Source organism: Aphelocoma coerulescens, assembly GCF_041296385.1.
Source record: "Aphelocoma coerulescens isolate FSJ_1873_10779 chromosome Z unlocalized genomic scaffold, UR_Acoe_1.0 ChrZ, whole genome shotgun sequence".
In the NCBI taxonomy this organism is placed as follows: Eukaryota; Metazoa; Chordata; class Aves; order Passeriformes; family Corvidae; genus Aphelocoma; species Aphelocoma coerulescens.
Genome location: NW_027184085.1, coordinates 11,847,239 through 11,873,005, shown reverse-complemented (window position 1 = coordinate 11,873,005; position 25,767 = coordinate 11,847,239). Strand labels below are relative to the sequence as shown.

At 41.0% G+C, this 25,767-nt stretch overlaps 1 protein-coding gene across 5 annotated transcripts in view; it reads right to left on the bottom strand.

Moving 5' to 3' along the window:
- The window catches only part of RAI14 (retinoic acid induced 14), an 86,740-nt gene that overhangs the window by 22,946 nt on the left and 38,027 nt on the right, over positions 1-25,767 (bottom strand). For all 5 annotated transcript variants that reach the window (XM_069001562.1, XM_069001564.1, XM_069001565.1 and 2 more), the window contains exon 3: positions 15,968-16,098. In XM_069001562.1, the coding sequence (XP_068857663.1) occupies positions 15,968-16,098 (131 nt within the window). The remainder of the gene's footprint in view (positions 1-15,967; positions 16,099-25,767) is intronic.

The following is a 25,767-nucleotide window of genomic DNA, read 5'->3' as shown; positions in this document are numbered from 1 at the left end:
CTCCTATGTAGCAAGGGAGGCTCTTGAAACAAAGAAGCTTGTAGACATTCATTTCAGTACAGAAAAATTCTTTACAAGCTACATAATTTCCTAAAACATTTGAAAGAAAAGTTGCAGGTTTCCAAACACTGGAGTTCTCACCATCTGGACGCCTTAAGGAGTGGTGCATTTTACTTGCATCTTCCATGAATAAACTTTCCTTGACATGAAAACAAACAACTTTTCCTCCCATTTCCTGGTTGTGCAATGACTTAGGTAAACAAAAACAAGCATGTAATGATTTGGACCAAGGGCCACACTGAGGGTTGGATTCTCATTCAGCTGAAAATCCCATTACAACATAGTTCATTTTCCCTTCACAATAGATAAGCCTGCTACTGCCACTTAGAGCCACATCTTGATAGCCCATCCTGAACTGATTCGAGACAGACTTCTTTTATTGCTGTAAAACATTTCTGTTCTTCCTGAGGGGCAGGATGGTCTTTTATTACTGTATTGAGACCTTTCAGTGAGCAGAGGAGCAGCTACCATTCCCAGTGGTTCAAGACCCACCTCTGCAGCAGATGAAAGATCACTAGGTTGACACTGCTTTTTCCTATTGGGAACGTACAAGTCTCATAATTACTCAGTCCTTAACAAGAAAAAGTGAAAAATTATGTTTGTTGTGAGGAATGCAAAGCCCAGTTGGTGTAAACAGGCCTTTAGAGTAAGAGTGAACTCATTTCATGAGATTCAGGTTCAACTGGAGAGCAGCTACATGACTATCATCTCAAAATCTTGTCAGGACCTCAAATTTCTTGACCTGAAATGTTACTCACATAAAAACCCCACACTGATATATGTTTTTTATGATGCTGCCTGAACAGAGGGCACAGCTGTGTATGACATCCCTGAACTAATCTGAAGCAGCAGATTTCTTAGGAATCTAAGAATAGACAGGAGATGTCAACGGTGGAACACTTACAGCTGTCCTAAACAAGCCCATCCCTTATTCAGGGAAAAGGACCTTTTCCACATTTTGGTTACAAAATTAAGCCAGTGAGGGAATGAAGACTTCTTTAACCAGCATCTGACAGACAAAGCACAAGAGTTCTGATAGAGCCAGTCTTTGTCAAAAGACCAATAATGAGTGTTTTCAGAAATTATTTAAATGTCAGTCTAACTTAAATGAAAAAGGACTGTAATTTTTAGTACTCAGCTCACATAAGACTTTTCTTTACAAATTATTACACCATAAGTAGAAGAACAGAAACAATCCCCATTTAGGGGTTAGACCTGTAAAACTGTAGCTGATGGCAATTGCTAAGGTGGTATTAGCAGTAAGACATGGGTCTGCTATACTCAGGTTCTCTGCTTAACCATTTGCAGAGCTACTTCCTGCAAATCCTCTTACTGAATGTTATTTTGACAGCTGGCTTAAAACAACTGGGTGGTCCATATATCTAGGGGAAGTGCCACAAAAGTAAAGCGGAACATGATAAAATCAGAAAAAATAAATATCAAGTCTTAATTTAAGACAGTAACCTTCTAACAAGGAAATTTTCATTTGTGGAAAGAAAAACAAGGGGGAAAAAAGCAGAAAAATTATACCCAATCAAAGGGTTCAATCTCTGTTTGGCAAGGTCATGCTCCAGAGTTCTTTTCTGGGCAGAATTAGCATTCTCTGTAACACAGATTTTCTCCAGGGCCTGAAAGTAGTTCAACACACTACTTACCAAAATCCAAAGCAAATAAAGGACATGGCTGAATTATGGATGCTGAGTGAATATTGTATTTGCTATTTCCTATTATGACAAACATGGAACCCAGTCAAACTTATATACAAGTGTATAATACTATTGTTCTCTGTCATTTTAATCGGAGTGCTCTGAAAATATTTTAAGTGCAAGAATGTTTGAAAAACACTATGAACTCATATACATTCATTGTCAAGGTTTATTTTGAGTAAAAACATCCCTCCCCAAGGCAGATCATTCTTCTTCATTTTCTAATGGATGTCAACCCTTTGTTGACTTTCAAAAAGTCTAACTTGTCTGCCAGCAGTTTGATGATTTATAGTTTCCCCACCAACCAATACCTTCACACAAACAAACAAGAATAGTAAAATAAAGATACAGAGCTGCCTAGAGACCTTGTATTGCTGATTTTAAAAAAAAAATATATATATATATATATAAATGGGAGACATTTAAGCTTTGCTACTACCAGATCAAAGAGGCAAGCAATTCACCAGCTATCTCAACCACAAAGTGACTTACTGATAACCTGGCTGACTTTCTGAACTGACTAGAGCTTTTATATATTTTAGAAGCAGCTCCTAGCTTACACTGCTATCCCTCAAGGCCTCAACTCCTCCTTCAAAAACAACTGCTAAAATAAACACAGTAGATGATATCTGGCTTTTGATTGCTTTCCACCACAGGCTGAGTGGCAGAAACGCCAGAGTTCCCGAGACCTGGCCTGAAGGAGAAAGGGCCATGAGTCACTACTAGAGCAGCACCTTCTGTGCATGAAGAAAATACCTGGTGTCACACAGCAGGAAGTCCAGTGTGATTTCCTCGCACATGTGGCATCATGACCAGTCACTGTAGAAGAATACGGTTTACTGACCTGTGAAGGGCCTGAGATTTTATCAGCATTAAAACAATCTTGGAAGTAAGCCCTTTTTGACACACCCTGAACTTAATAGTTGAAAAATTACCACCTTCAGATTAAATGATTGGGAAAGCCCCAGAATGGTCCTGAAACTGGAGGTTTCTGCTTTCCTGTGCAAGCCCTCTCTGGGTCCTGCCTCCTCCTTGCACCAGCACAGGTAGGTAGGTCACTGTGTGGCTGGCGAGCTGGCACAGGGAACAAAATCAGTTGAAAACCAAAGCTGCCTTCCACTGTTTCATCACACAGCACAGATGCAGTCTGTCAGTGAAAAATAAGGAGCAGCACATAGAATTTCAACTTATACCTAAAATTAAACCATGGATGTTTCACCATGAAAGTCAAAAGAATTTTCATCTTTTCCTGACTGCATTATCAAGATACTGTCACTCATTTGAGACAATATATGCCTCAGGGAGAACCAGTCATTTAATTATGGAGGACCTCTACAGATGTTTGGCAGATCAGACTGCCTTAAATAAAATCGGACATCCACAGGTAATCACTATCAATCCTTACTAGTTCTTTGGGGTTTTTTATTATTTTCTTTAAACAAATAAAAATTACAGCTTCACACTGCACCTATTTTATCTCCTCCCAATAGTAACTGTAAAAAATGTGGCTTTTCAAAAATGGTGGCAATCCATGTCATTATCCTGTCATTCACATACATGAAGCCAAAAGAGTGCAAAAATTGTCATAGGAAAAAGAGAGGAAATACATTTTGTTTTCATATCAGAGGTGGCACCAGTACAAGCTGGGAAAACTATGTTTTCAGAGTTTTAAAACATTCAATCAATGAGTTGTTGCAAACAACTTCTAGAGTGCAGTGCAAGATTTTAAGAAGTTGACAGAGGCAGGTATGAAGTTACCAGGAGCTGTGTGAGATTATTTTCCCCTCTCCCCGCTTTAGCACCAGCCACTGCAAAGTGAACTGCTGCACACAGCCTGTGTCCTTCTGTTTTAACATGAGAGGGCATCTGCCCTGCCCCAGTACACACAGAATCCTCTGGTAAAAACTCTGCATGCACCTTCTGTGTCAGCCTGCATTCTGGGACAGCTTTCAAAAAAACAACAAAACTAAGAAAACCACCACTGAAACCAAAACAAATGCAGTTTTCATGCTTTGCATCACAGCATGAAAAGTCTTGTTCCAATCATACACACCTCAAGCTACAGGACATTAGTTAAAGGCAAGCCTCTTTAATGGCTGTTTTCTTATTAGAAAAGAAACAATTGCATCATGCAACACAGGATCTGGCAAGCTACAGACTCCTGATTTTAGCCTTCAAACTCAGCAAAATATCCACCCAGCTGCTCTTCAGAGAGATTTCTGGGATCCCCAGCAGCTTTATACTTTTCATTCTCAGGTTGTGCTCCAGCAGTTCCATTTTCATAGAGAGTTTTCTTTGGCAAACTCTATTACCACAGTAACAAAAACTCCCACTTCAAGTCTGAAATGCATGGACTTCCCTTCCATGTACCATTAATTGTAAACATAAGTGCTCTCAATTTAGATTTATCACATAAAGTTTCTTGCACAGTGTCTATTTAAAATTCCTCAGTAACTAATGTCAGCAAAATGCAACAGAGATTCTGCAAGCAGAAGCTTCAGGGCACTCCTAAGGTGTTGACAGAAAGTCTGTAGTTTTGACATACTTCTTTTATTTTTGGAGTTGTAGGGCAGGAAAATTAACAAAGTACAACAAACGATGAATTCTCAAAAAGCTTAAAGAGCCCAGAAATCTGTGCAGTGTGGCCTGAGCCTCCAAAGACAAGTACCAAGGGATAAGGAAGGCAGACAAGTAGGGAAGATTCCTTCTGATAGTTTCTTTAAGACCACATCCCACATATAAAGTCCACACAGGTGCACAGTTACCTTCTCCATATACCTGCCTTCTGGCACAACATCTTTTTAGGACAGGGTGAAATCCCTGAGGATGTGCCCAGGTCAAGATGACTTTCCTCATGAAGCTGGATAAAACCAGCTAGCCACCTTCATCCCTTTCAAGACCCAACAGAGTTCAAAGTTAAAATTAAGCCCAAAAATGAGAGCAATGATTACTGTCTCCCCCGACCTTTATCCTCCAACACAACTCACTTGGTACTGCTGTCTGTGGGTCAGCAATTGCAAATAATCGCCATAGTATATGGAAAGTCATGAATATTAGAGCAACAAAATCCCAAACTCTGTTGGCACAACAAGAGGCCAGGAAAAGGCTGGAAAGAGTGAGAGCAGTTGAGTAAAGGTTAATCTAAACCCAAATATTTTTGTAGCATGAAAATCCAGCAAGGCTTAAGAATTGCATTTAATGCTCCAAGAACTGATGAGCATGTATATCCCTATGAACCTGAGGGACATTGACAAAGGATGGCTCAGGGTTATGTGTTGTGCTTCATGTTTCTTTTACACTCGTAGTACTTCCCATCTCTTCAGATTTGAAGCAACAGTTTGGATTTACTTTTTTTTATTAAGCTGTACAAAGTGAACTTTTCTTACTTCATAGGATAATTACAAAGCAAGTGCAATAATATGTACACATACTAATTAATCTACTTATAACACATTCCTCAAAGACTACTCATTAATATGACCTCTTTATTATTTTTTTAAATAAACTCTTTAGATTATTATGACAATATCCTTTTTATTTTGTATTTCATAATAACTATACTACTTAAGAGTCCATATTTCTGAAGAGGAGTAGGGACTGGACCACAGTCTTGTGCAGGAAAATGCAACTTCAGAGCTTTTCTACATTTTTCAGTTAGTTTCCAGCTACTTTTCAGCAGTTTCCTAACACAGACTGCACCTGTAAAGAAGGTAGCAGAAAACAGATTGAAACATAAGTCCAATAAATAAGCAGCCACCATCACAGTCTATTGCCTGAGACCTCAGCTCAAAGTTTAAGAAAAAATTAAGTAAATTCAACATTTGCACATTGCTCTGTTTTGGCTGTCTACTCCCCTTCCTAGATTAGAGTACATTTTTAAGCCAGTAACAGCCAGTGGGTATAATTAAAATCTACACATACAGCTCATTTGGTTGCATAAGTCTTTGAAAAACATGTAAAACAACTGCAGCCCATTATACAGATACAAATCTGAAGAACAACTGCAGCCTTAACCCTGTCCCCTCCAGCCTTACAGAGGCTGATTCTGGTCCAACCCACAAGAGGCACGCTTCCTTCATGGCTCTCCTGCCAGCTCAGATGGGACAAGTGTGGAGAGCAGCCACAGCGTTCCCCATGGGAAAGTGGGGCGCTGGGTTTTGCCTCCACTTGAGCCAAACTGCAGCTGTTTCAACCCAGGCATACAAAAACTTCCAACCATCTAGGCTGTGCTCTGATCCAAGCAACTGACAAACTTGTTGAAAGCTAGCCAGGTCTGGCAAAATCTGGGTATTTGGCAACTCTGCAAATGGAGTTGCTTTAACAGGGAATTCCAGCGGCTGCCTGATGCTGCATTACAGGTTTGGCTGATCCTACCCGTGGGCAGGAGGCTCACAGGCTACCCAAACATGAGTATAAGGGCCCTTCAGAACAGGATTTGCTTCCCTCTGAGATGACAGCCCGACTAAAAGACAATGAAACACAACTGTTCTCAAGAATAGCCATCAGCTGTGTGAAAAAGCAAACATAGAACAGAAGACACGAGCTGGCTCCCACAAGAAATTGCAGACTGATTGTTTTGTCTTTGAACTTTAGATATCATCTGCACAAAGCCCCATGTATGTAAGATGCAAAACCCATCGGGAGGCTTCTCAGTGCTCAGAGAACTTTATATGGAATAGGGAGTTTGTTCTTTAAATACATAGAATTTGTTTGATTTACAACATAGGAAATCACTAAAGAGATAATGTAAAAAGTTTCAGTTTGCCAGACATTTAGGATCATTGTAACTGAAATCCAACCAAAGATGATTAATTTCTGTCTCTTCAGAAGATGGCCCCTTCTCTTTTTTTTCCCTTAATAATATGAAGGTATAAAAATGCTAAAATGTCTTACAAAAATTGCTTTAAAAATGTGTATAATAGAGCCTGGATGCTGTTGATTTTAAATCCTGTCAGAAGTGTAGGCAAGAACTAAAAACTGGAACATGAAATTTTCCAACTCTAGTTGAAGGGGTCAAGTGAGGGGTCATGTGCTCAAAACCAACAGAAATGGTCTATGCAGTTTAAGTCAAGAGCCTGGAACAAACCACTGTCACAAATTCCACTGCATGGATCTTATTTAAAAGCCTGCATGATTGTCAATAGAGTGGTGTTTGTAGGCAATGTGGATTTTTTCATGTATTGCCAAATTATAAAATCAAAGTTAAGTATTGCTCCTCTGTTGTGGAGATAAAAGCATTCCCTCTCACCATACATTAACAATCAGCTCATACTGAACATAATAAAAAGTTAATTAGCCCAATTTAGCATCCTGGCAGTGGACAGATTCATCCAACCATGGCCTAGAGTTTCATTAGCATTTCTGAGCATTTGTCTAAAGTGGAAAGCAATTTTTCAGGAAACTTAATATCAACATCTAAATTAAATTACATCCCTAACAATGCTGCAGGGCAGGGGAAGGGACAAAAAATGAACAATCATGATTTGAACCTAAAAAGAACTTCAGAAAAGATTTAGAGAGACAAAAGCTTTTATACCCAGATCTCCCATGGAAATAAACTTTACAAGAAATTTTGGAATAAGAACCAGATTTTAGCATTCTGTTGGCTGGAGATAAAACAAAGGTTGAGATCCTGGTGGTCTTTCTTACTTTGTCCATATTCGGAAACCTAGACATTATTGCGACCATCTGGACCATCATAAATTAAACACTGTGATAAAAGTAAATTTTTTTTTTTTTTGTCTCAGCGATCAAATCAATGATGTACAGCTCTTCAGCAGCCTGACTCTTGCATTCATGTGCATCTACATGACATACTTTCACAGCCAACTTCTCTACTGGGGCAGCGATGTCTTGCCACAGTTCAGCAGCCCAGGTAGGTTTCCATCTGCACTGCCAATCGGTCCTTTTCTGTCGGTCCAGCCACACCCACAGAGTGTTTGCCAACATCCACAAGTCAGTGTAGAGGTAGAGCACTGTCCATTTCTCTCATTCAGTGATATGTAAAGCCAGCAGGATGACTTTTAGCTCTGCTTTGGTGCCCATCACTTCTGAGGCAGCTCAACCCCTTCATAAACCACCAGAATCTCTTACTCAGTTGGGGTATAACTGGCTTCAAATCCTCTGTATCCCAGACTCCATAACCCAAGAGGTTGTCCTTGAGTCTCCCCAGGTCCCTTCTGCCACAGGCTCCAGGAAGGATCATTCTCCCCGGCCGCAGTGTAGAGCACATTCCTCACATCCTGCCCCGTTCTGACTGGCCCAAGGGCTACTGCATGGGCAATCTCCCACTTGAATTGTTCAAAAACTTCTTGTTGTTCATGACCCCATTTGAAATCACTCTTCTTCCATGTCACTTGATAGAGAGGGCTGACAATCTGACTGTGCTCTGCAATATGCTTTCCCCAAAAACCCACAGTGCCTCAGAAAGCCCGTCTTTTCTTCTACCTGGTTGACAGGGACATAGCTCCTATTTTGTTGGCCACACCCACTGGAATCTGATGACTTTTATCCTCCCCTTTTACTCCTAAAACTGAATTTCCTGGGCAGGTCCCTTGACCTTGTTTTGCTTTATGGCAAAACCAGCCTTCAGGAGAATCTGGATCATCTTCTCCGCTTTACCAAAAACTTCCCCTGCAGTGTTCCCCCACACAATGATGTCATCAATGTACTGCAAATGTTCTGGAGCCTCACCCTTTTCCAGTGCAGCCTGGATCAGCCCATGACAAATGGTGGGACAGTGCTTCCACCCCTGGGGCAGTCGGTTCCAGGGGTACTGCACACCCCTCCAGGTGAAAGCAAACTGAGGCCTGCACTCTGCTGCCAGAGGAATGGAGAAAAACGCATTGGCAATGTCAGTAGTGGACAATGACATTTTGCTGCCTTGGGCTCCAGTTCATACTGCAGTTCCAGCATGTTGGGCACAGCAGCACCCAGTGATGGTGTGACTTGATTGTCCACTGTCAGTCTCCACTCTCCACTGGAATTATGCCCTGGCTGCACAGTGCTGGCTATTAAAGGGTGATTTGTGGCTTGTTAACAGAGAGGGTCTCGTGAATGGAGACTGGCAGCCATCTTGGCCACAGAGACAATAAAGCAATCAAGTTTAGAATCTCTGTTGACAGGAGGAGAAGTGCCAGCAAACCTCCAGCCCTGGACATGAGGAGAGCAGATGCCAGGCTGCTCAGGGAATTAGTGAGTAGGGCTCCCTTGGAAAATAATTTTGAATGTGCTGGGGTCCATCAATGCTGGTCACTTTCTAAGCATCAGCTCCTAAGGGCACAGGAGCAGGGAATTCTAAGAGTTGGAAGTCAAGCAGATGAGGCAGAAGGCCAGCTTGGCTAAGCAGTGAGCTTGGAAATAAGGTGAAAAAAGGTTTATGTCCACCTTGTGGTGTAGGTCACGTGATACAGGAAGAATACAGAGGTGCTGCTGCCACTGCAAGGAGAAAATTCATGCAGCCAAAGCTCAACTGGAGTTGAAGCTGCCCAGAACCGTGCAGGACAACTGAATGAGTTATTTTTAAATACATTAATGGCAAAAGGCAGGGCAGAAATAAGACCAGCCTGTTACAGGATGAGGACGGCCACCTCGCAAACAGGGACATGGACAAGGCAGAGATGTGTAATGTCTGTCTTCAACACTGACAACAGGCTAAGGGGGCCCCAGTGGCCTGAGCTGGAGGACATGGCTGCGAGAAAGATCTATTCTCAGCTGACCATGAACTTGTGCGGGATCTGCTGCTCCAGCTAGATTCCTATAAATCCATAGGGCCTGATGGGATTCATTCAAGAATACCCAAAGAGCTGGCTGATGTCATCACAAGGCCTCTCTCAAAGACTTTTGAACTGTCCTGGGAATCCAGAGAGGTCCCAGCTGACTGGAAGCTGGCTAATGTTGTCTGAGTTTTCAAAAAGAGCAAGAAGGAGGACCCTGGAAATTACAGTCTCACTACAGTGCCCAGTAAAATCACAGAAGAGATTCTTCTGGGAGGTATTGAAAAACACCTGGAGGACAAGGCAGTCATTGATCACAGCTAGTGAGGCTTCACGTGGGGAAAGTCCTGCTTGTCAAACCTAACTTCCATTCATGACAAGGACTTGTGAAACCCACCTAGCTGATCAAGGGAAGCCAGTTAAAGTTATTTTTATCTATTTGCATTTCAGCAAAGCTTTTGATAGTGTCTCTCACAGGATCCTTCTGGACAAAATGCCCAGCTCACAGCTGGATAAACACATCATGTGATGGGTGAGCAGCTGGCTCATGTGTAGGGCACAAAGGGTTACAGTGAATGGGGTGACACCAGACTGGGGACCTGTTACCTGTGGAGTTACACAGGGCTCCATCCTCGGCCCTGTGCTCTTCAATATCTTCATAAATGACTTGGACACAGGACTGGAAGGGATACTAAGTAGGTTTGCAGATGATTGCAAAGAACTGTTGACTCCCTAAAAGGCAGAGAGGCCCTGCAGAGAGACCTTGACAAATCAGAGGGCTCAGCAATGACCAACTGTATGGAGTTTAACAAGGGATTCTGCACCTGGGATGGGACACCCCTGACTGTGTGTATAGACTGGGGAAGGGGATGCTGGAAAGCAGTGCCACAGAAAGGGACCTGGGGCTCTGGGTTGATGGCAAGTTGAACACGAGTCAGCAGTGCCCTGGCAGCCAGGAGGGCCAACCCTGTCCTGGGGGGCATCAGGCACAGCATCGCCAGCCAGGCAAGGGAGGGGATTGTCCTGCTCTGCTCTGAGCTGGGGCAGCCTCACCTCGAGTGCTGGGGGCACTTTTGGGTGCCACAATGTAAAAAAGGCATTAAACCATTAGAGAGTAACCAAATGATGGCCATGAGAATGGTGAAGGGTCTGGAGGAGAAGCTGTGTGAGGAGTGGCTGAGACTGAGGGGAGACCTCATTGCAGCTACAGCTCCCTCACGAGGGGAAGCAAAGGGGCAGGCACTGATCTCTTCTCTGGGGTGACAGTGACAGGACCTGAGGGAATGGCCTCGTTGTGTCAGGGGAGGTTTAGGTTGGATATTAGGAAAAGATTCCTCACCCAGAGGGTGGTTGGACACTGGAACAGGCTCCCCAGGGCAGTGGTCACAGCACCAGCCTGACAGAATTCCAAATGTTTGGACAATGCTCTCAGGCACACGGTGTGACTCTTGGTGGGTATGGTGCAGGGACAGGACTTGCACTTTGATGATCCTTGGGGGCCCCACCCAACTCAGATTATTCTATCATTCTATGTGTTCTTCCAATAGCTTCTTTTAAGGTAAATATTATTACATACAAGGAAACATTCTCTCTCAAAGGAAATTAAAATATCTACTTTTTGAAAAGTGATGTTCTTCATGCCACTCATCCCCGCCTCCTCATACAGTAAGATCCAAAAGGAAGAAAACAAAAATGAACACTCTGTACATAATAAATATCAAGTATTTGTGGTTGGAATATGCTCCAAAATTTATTTTTAGTTCAGCCTCCAAGGCATGAACATTTTCTTTCAAATGAAAATATATCTTTTCTATTAACTGCTATTGGCAATAGTTTTGTGAAAGAATCCTTAAAGAGCAAATTTGCAGAGGTTTCTAAAGCTTTTTTTGTATTATTGTCAGAATAATTTTATTAAACAACAGCTGATTCAATTGCAGTTCTAAAACAATGTACAGAGATCTATTTTTTTACTTAACAGCCAAAAGCATTTAATTCTAGTTTAGTACCTTGCAGAAACATGTAAACATGGCAGTAATGGACTGGCACACTGACAAAATAACTTCAGGACAAGGAAGTGCTATCATTTATTCACTGTAAATCCCTTCCAAATTCATTCTCTCACCCTCGTCCCTCCACTTCCCCTCAATAATGGCAGTAGCTTCTTAAAATAACAGCCCATTTGAACACTTGATCTTGTGGAAAATGCAGCACATGAATTAATCCAATCCAATCCTATCTCTCCTGAAAGGGATCTCTTTGAAAACCCTTTTTTCGTTAGTTTAAGTGGATTTAAATGATCAAATTCCAAGCTGGAAAGCCCCATTTTGTTGTTTAAGGAAGCTGGACCAAAAGAAAAAAACAACCAACCTATCTGGCAAAGTAAGACTACAACGACAGAGTCAGATTTCCAGATAGGCTATATTACAACTATGCTTGGCAATAGTCTCTGCTATGTAAGTGGGAGCAACAATGGGACTGTGTCAGCTTATGCCAAAGGTGGATTTGCTCCATGGCCTTAAAAGTGATTTATTGTGTATAGAAAGAACTTAGGCAGGGTGATGGTGTGGAAAGTCAAGCGAGTCTTAAAAAACCATAATTTCATTACTCTGACAAGGTATTTTTTTAAGCACTTTTTTTTAAAGAGATACTGCTGAGGAGTTAAACGTCCTAATGAAAATTTGTAAATATTATCTCTAAGAAATACATACCTTAATACTAATACCTAAATTAATGAGGTACCCAAATCTTATTAATTTAAGCATCTCTATTTCATTGCACGTCGACAAGTCACAAAGTAAAAGTCCTAAGGGACAGGGACTAAAGAGGACACAAAGGAAATTTAGGTGGTAATGTCCAAAACTGAGCCAAAGCTGCAGTACATCATAGCAGGACTCAGTAGGATGATATATACAGTACTCAACAGGACAAGTAAAGAAAATCCTCAGTTCTGGTCTCTGTTCCTCTCAGTTCAACCATTTATAATAGGAAGCCATCTGATTATAAAGTAAAAACTTAAAAGTGCCTCTCTAGGCATGAACAATTATCCTCTCCACCTTCTGTTCAAAATAATGCACTACATTATTAAACCTCAAAAATCAGGACCATACTGAAAATTTTGTTTGTAGGGTTGTTAGCAAAAAGAATGAGAAAAAAAAGTCTTAAAAGAAACATGTCACACCTTAAGGGAACAGACAATGATGGAGCTAACAAGCCTGTATTGCAATGTGCAATTGTTCTCCTTTTTGCTTTCAAGCACATTCCAAGTCTTTAATCACATTATGCAGTCTGTTACATAATTGAATCCATCACGTTCTTCTGGTTAGTCAGCTTCATCCTAACTCTGTAAACAAATGAATCAATGTACACTCGCAGGGACCAATAGACCACTCATCCAAAGAGCTCCCTTCCCACACAGCACAGCAGATAACTTCCTAAAATGTAACCAATGAAAACACATGAGCCTCGCGAGGTTCAACAAGGCCAAGTGATGGTCCTGCACCTGGGGCAGGGCAAACCCAAGCACAGACACAGGCTGGGCAGAGAATGGACTGAGAGCAGCCCTGCCAAGAAGGACTTGGGGGTGCTGTTGGATAAGCGGATGGACATGACCTGACAATGTCAGCTCACCACCCAGAAATCATATTCTGCTCTGCATCAAAATACTTATGTGGGCAGCAGGTCAAGGGAGGTGATCCTGCCTCTCTACTTTGCCCTCATGAGACCCCTCCTGGAGCATTGGTCCATCCTGTAAATCCATGTCTCTCCAGGCTGGAGCCAAGAGTGTTTTACAGGACAGTGTCAAGTGCTTTGCAGAGGTCCAGGCAGATGATATTGCTGCTCTTCCGTCATGCACCAGTGCTGTAACCCAGCTGTAGGAGGCCATCAAATTTGTCAGGCACTATTTGTCCTTATTGAAGCCATGTTGGCTGTCACCAATCACTGCCTTATTTACCATGTGCAAGGCTCATAGGAGGAGGGTCTGAGGAGACCTTGTAGCACCTTCCAGTACCTAAGTGGGAACCTACAAGAAAGCTGGAGAGAGACCTTTTACAAGGGAATGTAGAGATAGGACCAGGCGAATGGCTTCAAACCAAAATAAGGGTGGGTTTAGATGAGCTAGCAGGAAGAAATTCTTTACTGTGAAAGCGGTGAGGCACTGGAAGAGGTTGCCCAGAGAGGTTGTGGAAGAACCATTCCTGAAGTGCTCAGTGCCAGGTTGGATGGGGCTTCGAGCAACTTGATCAAGTGTGAGTGTCCTTGTGCATGGCAGGGGGATTGGAACAAGATGATATTGAAGGTCTCTTCCAACCCAAGCCATTCTGTGATTCTATGAAATCTGAGCACAGGGGTGGGACAGCTCTCCCCAAAAGCCCTGTGCAGATCACGATTTCCCAGCATAGGAGTCACTGATGTTACAGGTGGGCTAGCTAACAAACCAGTACCATGCTCTTGCAGCACACCAACAGACCCCAGTGCTGGGCTGCAGAAGGGTCTGTGCCTGTAGGCAGAGCTTCTGAGGCCAAACACAGCAAAACAGCTGTGTCAGGCACCCAGACACACAGCAAGAATGAAGCACTGGCATCCCACTGCAAACATAGGAGAAACAAGTCTATACAGAAATGATGGCTCCATTTTGTACACACCAAAAAATACTCTGGAGTGATAAAAACACAAAAAAGACACAGCCCATTATTAATAAGCCATGCTAGAGAACATTTCTGAGCCACCTTTGGTAGCTATGTCTCTCCAGGTTAGTGTCATTGCTTCTACACCTGCCAGTCTCTATCTCTCAAAATGTAGACAGAAATAACCTGAGCAGGTCTGCTAAATTTCCCAAAGCACTGGGAACAGAATGAGAGTTGGCATGCTGTATTTCTGCCTTACAGCAATGCTGCTTTTCTTTCTTCTCTCTCAAGCTGTCTTTCAAACAGTGAAAAAAAAAAAAAAAAGTTAAAAAGAAAAAAAAGTTAAAAGTAAATGACAGTTAAATGAGCACACAGAACAAGGAGAAGCAGAGATCTTTATAGCACAAACTCACATTTGTTCCAAGCAATTGAAAGTATTTGCAACTGCATTATTAGTAAGAGCATAATTCATATAAATATATGCTTACTGACTTCTTAGTAGCTACAAATAAAGGATGAAAATGGCAATTTTTTATTGTATCTATATGAAGTTGAAAAATCATTGCACCAATACCCAGCTACATTCTTAGAGTGAAGAGATACTATAAATTCAGTCTTGGGAGGTTCCCTAGAAAAATTAATAGTATCAATTTATAGGTGAAAATTGCAAAGTAGGTGTTACACTGGATACACTGTACAGAGTGCAGCTTAAGAAGAGCTTAAGAATCCAAGTCTGAAGTTATGTTGATTGTAAAAACATGAAATGCTAAATATAGCCATAATACAAAGATTCAATGGCAAAAAGAAAAACACATGTATGCAACTTTTAAAAATTAAAAACCGATTAAAGCATGGAGGAGAAAGCCCACTTGACGTAATTGATGACTTGGCCTTCTGCAGTAAGAAATTGCAGGTCATTATGAGTGAATCCATCACTCAGTTTCCTCAGACGCAGAGCAGAAATAGAGCAGATGTAGGAAATTGAACCAGACCAAGAAAGAAGCAGAGCATGACTCAATAAATGCAACCCAGAGATAATTTATTAGAACTTATAGTTTGGTATAAACTGCCTTATGCTGCCCTTCCCATGACTAAACTGCCTTGTGCTGCCCTTCCAAGTCTTCCTTTGACCACATCTATTCAGAATTTTATGAAGGTTTTGGTTATCACAGGATGCCTATTTCTCATTTATCCACTTAATCATCTTCTGCGAAATAAGGAAGAAAATTTAAGGATAGCAATCTTCTGGCTGTAGTTTTCTTAGTGGAATATTTTATCTTCCACAATTCAGAATGTTTGCAGGAGAACAAGAGGAAGGACAGAAGATGAAAATGCTATATACGAAATACATTGAAAGTGCAAAAGGAATCTCGTTTACACAAAACTTTCACTACCACACTTCAATCAAAACAAGGAACACTGAGCAAGTTCTTAGCATCTGAAGGGTTTTAAAACTCTGTCACTATAATTTCAGTTCAGACAAACCCATTAGGATGAAAATCTATCTTAATTTCTGTCTTATTTAAATAATGTCCATGGGAAGAGATAGCCCCAAAGGTGGAGAATTTTTGGAGTGTGCAATCTTAAGTGTGCCATGAAATTCGAAAATACCCTGTCCTAAAATGGTGCCTATCTACACAGTAATTTGTTAACCTTCAAGTTAACTCAGTGGGTTTATGCTTTGGAAATGGCATTTTAAATGTGAAATTACAAATCAAGACTTGCAGAATGTGTTGTGCTTCAGAAGAAAAAGAAACCTTCATTTCCAGGATAGTACCGGGTTTTTAATTCCCATGAGTGGCATGTGCATCTAGGGCTGGGGTTTTCCACAAGTTAAATCACAAGTTTTGGTTGGACTTACGCAGTTTTGCCCTCACTATCTTGTTTGGTGGCACTGGCTCCCTTTTTACCCAGCAGTGAAGCCACTTTCTCAGGGTCTCCATTCTCCACCGCCTGCAGCAGCCGATCGTCATTCTTATTCCACTCGTTGGTCTGATTAAAAGGAAAAGAAAGGAGAAATATAATCAGTACCACCTCTGTGTACAGGCTCTCCAGAATGATCCTGTACACATTTATCACCACTGAAAGCTTAAACAAAAGCCCAACCCAAAGAAATGGAACAGAGAAAGCCGCATAAAAGTAATCTCCAAGCTGTGCAGCAGAGGTTCCCAAGGATTTAATGGCTTAAGCCAGGGCCTAAGCGATGACTGAAGATGAACTGTAACTTGGAAACTCTGTAGATGAGTAGTGCAGGAAAAAAATACCATATTTTCTTACTGTATTTTCAAAAATTCTCCTTTATTTTTCTAGTCCTGGTTTCTATTTCAGAGCTGTACCGGCCCCATCGGACCTTCACAACACACATCACAGGGATAAGTAATGAGGTGCCTCATCTTATCCAGACCCCACCCTAACAACCCAAGCCAGCCAAAACTTTCCATATTAAAGGCTTTTCCGTGCTCACATTTTATAGAGGGATAATGGGTTAAGAGACTGCCCTTTGCAGACTGTAACTAGCTTTACTGAGGTTTTTATCCCTTGCGTTGGTCTTTATAACGAACAAACAAACAAACCAACCAACCACTCACATAGTGCTACTGAAAGAAAAGAAAACCACCCTACTTTCAGATCTTTCCAAATTTAATGCACTAAATCTTTTTGATCCCTCTCAGCAGCTGAATCAGGAATAGGACATGACTTCCCAACTCGATGACTCTCCCTCCTCCTCTGAATGCTCAGGACAATGGCCTATTTCCTCTAAAAGACCTCCAAGTTGAGTCTATCAAGATCCTAAGAAAACAGAGGACAGTTAACCTTCTGTATGCCATGTGATCACAGAAAAATGAGCTCTGGAAAAGGAGTCAAAAGTTGCCCACATGCATTCTAGTCTGGACCAAGAACAGCGTTCAGCCTCCAGGAAAAACAATCTGGTGCAGTTAAAAGCTGCAACTGAACCAGTGTTAGCATCCTGCTACACTCAGGAGAGGTACCTTCAACAGTCTCTGGCTTTCTCTTTGACGCCAGTCAGCTCATCCCCAGCATGACTGCCTGTTCATGAGCACCTGATTTGTACACAACTCCTGGAATTACTACATTCATATTAATACATACCTTGAGAAATACTCATGAAAATGTTATAAAAACCAGTATGTTTTTATTAACAACATGTTAATAAAAAACAACAAAAAACCACTCTCCCCCTGCTTCCTCCTTTGCCCTGATGCTCTATACAGACTTTTTTCCTCCAGATACATAAGAGCTTTGACATTTCTCTGTCTGGGCTTGTGAGGAAAAGTATATGATATGCACACTGATATGAACTAACTCCACAGGCTGTTCACACCCAGAGAAACCAGAACAGGGGAAAAGTGTTCCAGGTTAAAAAAATGTATTTAAAAAAAAAAATTTTAAAAAAAATTAGGGAGAGCACAGTATGGGCAGGAGAGTAGACAAGAGCTGAAAGAACACCACCTGGAACCAAGAGCACGAACGGCAGCTGTGTCAAAGGAAGTGGCATGCAGACAGAGCAGTTGCAGTCTGTTATGGCAGTGGAATGACTGGTGGGTCAGTGCACATCCTGCAGGTTTTAGTCTTTATCCTTATAGCACTGAAATAAACTTCTGTAGACTCTAGAGCACTAATTACATCAGCAAAAAAAAAATTGTTTCTCTAAGCAATATTTCGACTCCATGACAATGAGTGGCCAGCCAAGCAGCAGGTTCCACCCAAAATGAGACTCACTGCCTATTCTCTGCTTTTGGAGAATTTCATGCTTTAAAGGCAGCCTATTATTAAAAGCAGATGTTAAAAAAAAAAAAAAAAAAATCTTACTTGTAAATAAAAACCTTTAAAGTTAACACTCTTTATTTGACAGTATATTACATCTCCTGTTTTGGAGTTTGACCTGTTTCTGAGCTTTTTTATTATTCAGTCATATAAGATATTTAAATATGGGCTATTTGATGAATCAGCCTTTACCTACACACAGCACACACACACGTCCAACCCAATACTAACCTATGCTTTGAAGAAAAAAACCACAACACCTAACTTAAGATTTTTTCCTGACCCGAAATCACCAGTTTACTTCTGAAACATGAAACAGAATAAACTACAGGAAAATGTTAAGATTAAGGTCTGCTGTAAATCCTTGGCAGCTTTCAGAATAACATTCAGCTCTATAGTACAAAAACGGCCACATCTTCAAGAAGCAGTTTCATGAATATTCCTACAATAGTCAGCTATTAAATTGAAACATTATTGACATACAATCCAATACTCAATGTTCCGGTACAAGCAAGTAAGCACACTAATACTGACTTCCAAATTTAAGAAATACCTGAGATAAAATGCCAATTTCTCCTTTGAGAAGCTGCTGTGGTAACTGTATCCATCTATAGTTACACTATCATTAAAATCCCAGACCAAAGAAGAACTGATATAGTTGGGTCCCAAATTGCCCCTCAGTTTTTACGAAGTATGGAATCTGCACTGAGGAGATAGACAGATACTGAAGGGAGAGCCCTGGCGTATTCCAAAAGTGATTCTGATGGTGCAGAGTGATGTTCATGCTAACAGTAAAACATTTTGTGACATATGGAATCATTCTTTTGCAAGAGCAGATGCTCTAACTCATCTTTACTGTAGTTTTCAACCATATTCTTTCTGGTATCCTAAAATGAACACTCACACACAAACACAATTAAGGAAAGACTTAAAGATCCCTCAATTATCTGTACAGCTAAAAAGATTCCATCATACTTCAGAAATAAATAGAACTGAACTTGGACAAGCCATTAAGTGACCCTGAAAACACACTCGATAGTATCAGATGTATCTCAGTGTCAGGGAAAGGCTATCAGTGTACATTTCTTTATTTTTTCACACAGACCTGGATAATTAATTTCTTTTCCTGCTTAGAGGAAAGTGGTAGAGGCTGGTGGCTAGGCTAGATCTGTATTTGGCAGTCATTTTAGATTCCTGTTTTCAGTACTATATGTAACTAGTGTCTCTTCTTTCAAGCATTGTGACTCAGAGATGTTAAAGGAATGAGTAATTCAGGAGATCATCACATATCTAAATCCACTTATATTAGTTCTTGCAATTGCATGTTTAATATCTGTAACACTACTGTACCTGAAACCTTGTTTTACTCCTGGAAAACAAACGGATACATTCAGTTTCTCTTCATCATTGCACAGCAGAGTTATGCTTATTTATAAACTAAAATATCTGTGTTCTACCTATGATGTTTAAAAGCCATCACACTCTATTGCTCACATAAAGCTATTCATCTTTTCATTAAAGCAATGAAGATTCCATTCCAAGGCATCAATAATGTGTCATTGTAGATGAATTATCAATTTTATGCAAGTCACATAGATCTATTTACAGACCTAATTTTATTTTTGAAATGAAATTATGCATAAATCTGTTCACACAGAAGAAACAAGTATGCAGGCATCAACTGTTGTTCAAGTATTCCTCTGACAGGATCAAACTGGTTTTTTTCTTCCCCATTGTGCTCAAAAGACCAGCATTGTACAATGCATTCCAAAAACTAAAGGTACAAAAGCAGCCATTTCAACAGGGAATTGTAGCCTTACTGTCCATTTTCTTCAGGGGAAGAAAAATCTAGAAGGACAGAGAACACGTACGACACCCAGAAGGACACTGTGCCCAGGATTTGGCAAGAAAGTAGGAGGCATTTAAGTGAGGGTGCTTAAAATGCCTCATGCAATCAAATACTGCACAGGCACTGCTGCCCATAGCAGATCAGAAAACACAGACTTCTGAACAGAGGCAGAGGCTGTTGCATTACACACATTTTTGGAAGCTCTTGTAATATCAGCCTGGTTTTGACCCCACAAGTCACACATCATCAAGCATACACCAAGTTCTTGGGAGGTTGGGATGATGCAAAACATGGGTGTACTGCCTGTTACTGTTCAGGGTAAAAGCCACCTTGAACTGACACCCATCATGCAGCACCAGCATCTGTCTATCCTGGAAAACCTGCACACGGGAGATGCTCTCTCCTGCCAGCAGTACAGGATGGCCAGCATAACTGGGGACCTGAACTGCATCAAGCTTCCTCCACTGCAGTCCCCAAACCATCCCATTCCACCTTTCCAAGCTGTCCAGACACTTCTGCAAGGCCCTTTCTTCAGCTCTATGCCACATCCTGTTTCCTGTATCACAAGATTCCTCACTTCCCTTGCTTTCAGATCTCATCCAAATAGCACGGCACCATCCACCACACATCCCTTGGGAAGTTTCAGCTCTGTTATACCACTCGTTCAGGTAACAAAAAAGGGTGTTTTCTTTTATGTCAGAGAGGTCTCCATGTGCAACATTCTGAGCCAACCCATGAAGAGCACTTCACACTCAAGGTTAGCATAAAATAGTACTACAGTCTTCAGGAAAATTTTTACTGTAGCACAAAAGCAACAAAACCAACAGCTAAGCAGGTACTTTTCATCACCAATAAAGCTGGGGGCTCTTCTGCTCTGTTTTTTTTTTGAGATCTTTTTTTCTTGTTTTGCATTAAGACTGCTGCAAATACACAGATTAGTCAACTGAGTATGTAGCATTCAAGTAAAAAACCCCAAACCTGAGCATCTCAGCATAGAGATAAACACATATGTGTAATTAATTTGGAAGAATCTAATCCTGGAAAAGACTGCACATGTGAGTTCTCTTCACCTCCACCCCCACCCTACAACACGGCACTCCTGTAGGCCACATGCCAAACAGATATCAACAGCCTTCCTTCAAACAATTAACATTTGCAATAACAATGGTTTGTGAACACATGCAAACCTGATGAAACACCCACTTCAATTTCACAGACCACAGCCAGTGCTCCACTCAGTACTACTTCAGGTTTGGGGAAGGGGGAAGAGTTGGTTTGTTGTTTGTTTCAGTTTTTTTAAACGCGTATAGTGTTCAATATAGGTAGCAAAAACGAGTATTACATATACAGAGACAAAGAAAATCTGATCAAAGCTCAAGAAGTGCAAGTTTTTGGATAAAACAGGTGTTTTTCAGTCATGCCTAAAAATAGTAAATATTTTCCTATTACTGTGCAGGGAACTAGATAGTCTGTCATCCCTCATAAACCCTAAGGTGCAATACTAACAGCTGAACGGATGGCATTCTAAAACCCAGACATCAGGTGGCATTGAACATCCCTCTCAAGCATGCTTTTTATTCTTGATTTTCAGTTTTGAGAGGGAAAAATGTGCTGTAGGGCCTCACTCTCTGGTAGCAACTCTCTGAAGCAACTCTCTGGTAACAGTTCAGTATTTTCCATACTGAAACACTCAGGAACCTGAGAAAGGAGCTGGCAGGACAGAGGTAGCCATGGTGAGGATGGAAAGCCACTCCTACACAGGGCACTGCATGGTTGGTGTTAATGAAGTGAGGCTGAGAACTTGATGGACTTGATCCACACCACCAGTTTTTGATTAGTGATTAAAAAAGGCCCATGCAGAGTGCTCACAGCACCTTCAGTGATCGCCATGAGGATGACCTCTCAAAGCCACGGCTCCATCACAAACTTCAGCAGCAGTTACCGACAGCAATTGCACCAACAGCTGTCGAGTCTCCTGTAAGCTCCCTCTGTGCACAATTTATTTCCAATTTTATCATTGCAAAATACTAATAAAGTACTTATCATACTCATGGGGCTGAAACCATCCAGCAAAAATCCTTCATATTTGGGATCACACACAGCATGTTGACATGTTGACAGAATTTGAGTCCAAAGAGAAACCTTCATATCAAAGCTTATTTTTCTGCATCATTAAAGCTTGCACTACCTATTTTATACATTGTTTTCTCTGTCACAAAGTGAACAATTTCCTTTCCAGAAGAGAAGCTGAGGAATCAAAACACGTTCAAAAAAGGTACCTATTCTTTCTTTCATCACCACCATATCAGGATATTTAGCCTCAATTGTCTGAGATTACCAGCACATATCATGCAAGAAATAATGTATAACAAGAGGTGATAGTTCTACTTAGCACTTGTACAACATTTTCCATGAGCAAATACCTGAGCAAACATTAACTGGCACAACTTTGTTTCTTTATCTTTGGCATGCAGCCTACAGGAGATGATTTAAGTGACCTTGCATTGTTGCAAACCTACTGGAGACAGAGTTATGTTATCTCCACTGAAATCAGAACTGCAGGGAAGCTGAGCAGCAAATTGAAATTCCTGATAATTTCAAACTCAGCAACTCAGTGTCTGAAAAGGAAAGGAATACTTAAAGACTGGGGTCACAAACAATCGCATGGCAGAGACACTGAACACCACTGCATCACAAGGTCATGCACAAAAGTCCACATGTGCTGGACTTCCCAAGAGAGTTTTAAAAACAAGAACAATCTTATTGTACTGAATGCATTCACTAAACAAAACATCGCTGAAGTTAAAACAACAGATGACAGGTTTTCTCAAAAGAATGGCTTATCTGAAAACACTTATAACCTAGGAGTCAGTGGTATGTAGGTAAGGAGCCTACACCTTTCCCAGCCTTACCAACAGCAGTTTACAAATAGTATTTGCCAGCAGCAAGCTTGGGTGGTGGGAGTGGATATCTTACTTGCAGAAGGGCAGGATGCTGTTGACCTTATCTGCAGCAGCATCCCCCATGACACTCAGAGCTCAGCAGATGCCAGAAGCTGTTGCCTCCCGGGCTCCTTTCAGTTGCTGCAGCTCCAGCTCCTTGCTGTGACTTCCAAAGCCTGCCCTCAGTGCAGATACAGCACAGTGGCACTTCGAGCTGACCTCTGCTGCACTGCTCTCGACCGAGGCAGTGCCCTGAAAGGCCATGCCAAAAGATGCTGTGTTCATTAACTTCACCACAAGTAAGGTCTAGACCTCTAATTATGTTGTCAAAAAAGCAAGCTGTGACAATGGCTTTCAAAGTAATTCATGGTGATATTATCTAAATGTCACTAATTGCTACAATAGTGTCTTTTCCAGCTTCACTTGACCATCCATGTTGCCTATTTTATATGACTGGTGGCTAATAACATTAATTATATTTACATAAGAAGACAAAACATTTGCAGCTCACAAGATTACACATGCCATTCTTTAAAGGTGGAAACAGCAGCAGTGCAAGTAACATCTGCACATTTTACAACCAGAAACATCAATCCATTGCCCTCCTCCTGCTTCTTGAGCTATGGTGCCTAGTTGGGGTAACTGGCCATGTGAATTGCATGAGGTCTGTTTGGTACTGCAGACTGTATTTGTGTCAGACCATGAATTCCATTTGAATTGGAGATAAAAAGCACGACAGGGAAGGCAGGAAGCAGTTGGAGTGAATGAACAAGGAATGGTAACAAAAGACTAACGGCAGATTGTCAGTAAACCTTGATAATTACCCATTCACTGGGTAGCTTCTGTAGATAAAGAATTATTATTATCCAAGAAAACCATTTTTTCATGCTGAACCCTGGAATAATGCAACTGAACAGCAAGTCACTCAGCAGGGCACTTCTATCAGCCAGTGAGGCTGCCCGGAAACTTTCCCGGCAGAAGGGGACCACAGGCTGTGAAATGAAAGGGTCTTTCACCAGCAGAGAAGGGGAAAGATGACCTGACTAAAATGGTCATCTGAGACTGCAAGTCTGGGGACTGGGGTGTGGGGGAGGGAAGTTGTAGAAAAAAGTTAGTGTGGTCTTTGCTTAAATGATGACTGGAATTTGCAGCAGGTTGTGAGCTGTGCTCCAAGAACACTCAAGAGGGAAATGAAAGTGGAAATAACTTTGCTGTTTTGCTGAGACATTTGTATTTCTTGTGTGTGAGTTTCTTGGGTATTTTTTGTCTGTTTTGGTGGGGATTTGATTGGGTTTTTTGAGGGGTTTAATTTGTTTGCTTTTTGTTTGCTTTGTTGTTTGCTTTTTTCTAAAAAAACCCCTGTGGTTAGTTTCACAGTTTCAGTCAGGCTTTGAATGCAGAGTAGCCATAAGGTCAGGAAGGGAACATCCACAGTTAAAGAACAGAAAAGCAGCCTCTTCATAACCCAACTGCAAGACTTCATTTCTGTAAGAGTAGGAAAACGAAGAGCCTGAGAGCAAAAGTCAGCAAGGGAGGCCAAGAGAATGTGACACAGTTCACCCAGACCAAGGAACACAGCTGGCCCATGTCTAGAGAGTTTAGAGGGACATGGTGGAGCTTTGTGTGGGTTGGGAGGAGCACAGCTCACACATGCTGCTTGTGTGAAATTCATACTAAAGGCCACGATGGTTTTTTTCATTCAGATACTACTTTTCAGCATTTTTTGAAGAGATAAATCAATCTTTGCATTTGAGGAACAGTGGCATTTCCTGCTAACATTCTATCTAGGTGTATCAGGCCTTCTCTTTCAAGCAATTACTGATATTTTCATGTAACCCATTTCATTCCATTGGGTAAAAAGGAAAAGCGACGAGCAAAAAGCTCACAACACGCAAGGCATTAGAAGAAAACAAGAAAAAGTACATCTAAATCATTAGTAACATACAGCCAGAGAGCACTGGCAACAAGTCCAGCTACTGTCCATTGTTTATCATCTCACACATCATCAATACAGCAACTGAAGATTTATCTTTATTTGCAGATAGCAAAGGACGTAGCAGTAACCACACCACATGCAAACAATCACTCACAGTAAGACAGAAGAAAGTAAAGCCAAGAATTAATTGTGTATATTTGTATAAATGAAACAATGTTTATCTTAACACAGGAAAAAACACAAGGGACTTTCTAAAAATAAAGAAGTTAAATCTATCCTGTTTGAAGTGACCATCTCCCATTGTTCTGTCTTTTCTCAAAGTTCTAAAGATCTGCGCTACAGAGAACTCAGATGACTGTTCTCATATTGAAATTACTCAATAATTGTACTAAAGCTAAAATATATCTAACAAATTACTGATTACTGCTGGACACATGGGAGCTCTTCCCTTCAAAAAAATGACTTAAAAATGACTACACTTCTCAAATGGTTATCCAAGGATCCTCAGGTTTTCCTAACCTTTAAATATAAAAACATTTATAAACAAGAAACTGATAATCAGCACAAGACATATGAAAAAGACTGCTTCTAACAAAGTTTTAAGACTGAAGAACTACTTAATCAACAGATTTTAGTTACTTATCAAGGTCAAATAGCAACTCCCACAAAGCCTTTCAAGTTTTGGGATTTCCGCTGTCCAGAACTGATGTAAGATGTACTGCAGTAAGCTGTGTTCATAAGGTACAAGCCACTATGGCACTTTGTGCTTGTATTACAAACGCCTACATGAAATTCCAGCTCACAATGAAAGTTGTTTCCTTTTTTCCCCCCTCTACTAGCAAGACACAGATTACTTGACTAAACTTCACCATCTTAATATTCTCCACAAGTGCCAGAAAATATCTTAGATGGTTGTTTCTAAAAACACTTCACAATATTTTTTTATAGCTATTAGAATGCTATTGTAGGAAGCAATACAATTTACAAATTCATAACAAAATATGTATTAACATTTCAAAACTATTCAGAGTAGAAAAAGAGTCTATGTATAGTTGAATTTGTTATTCTTGTAAAGGACATAACCACTGTTACAGGATTACAGACTTCTATTCTGAAACCCACGACAAAGCCAAACAAAACATTGCAAA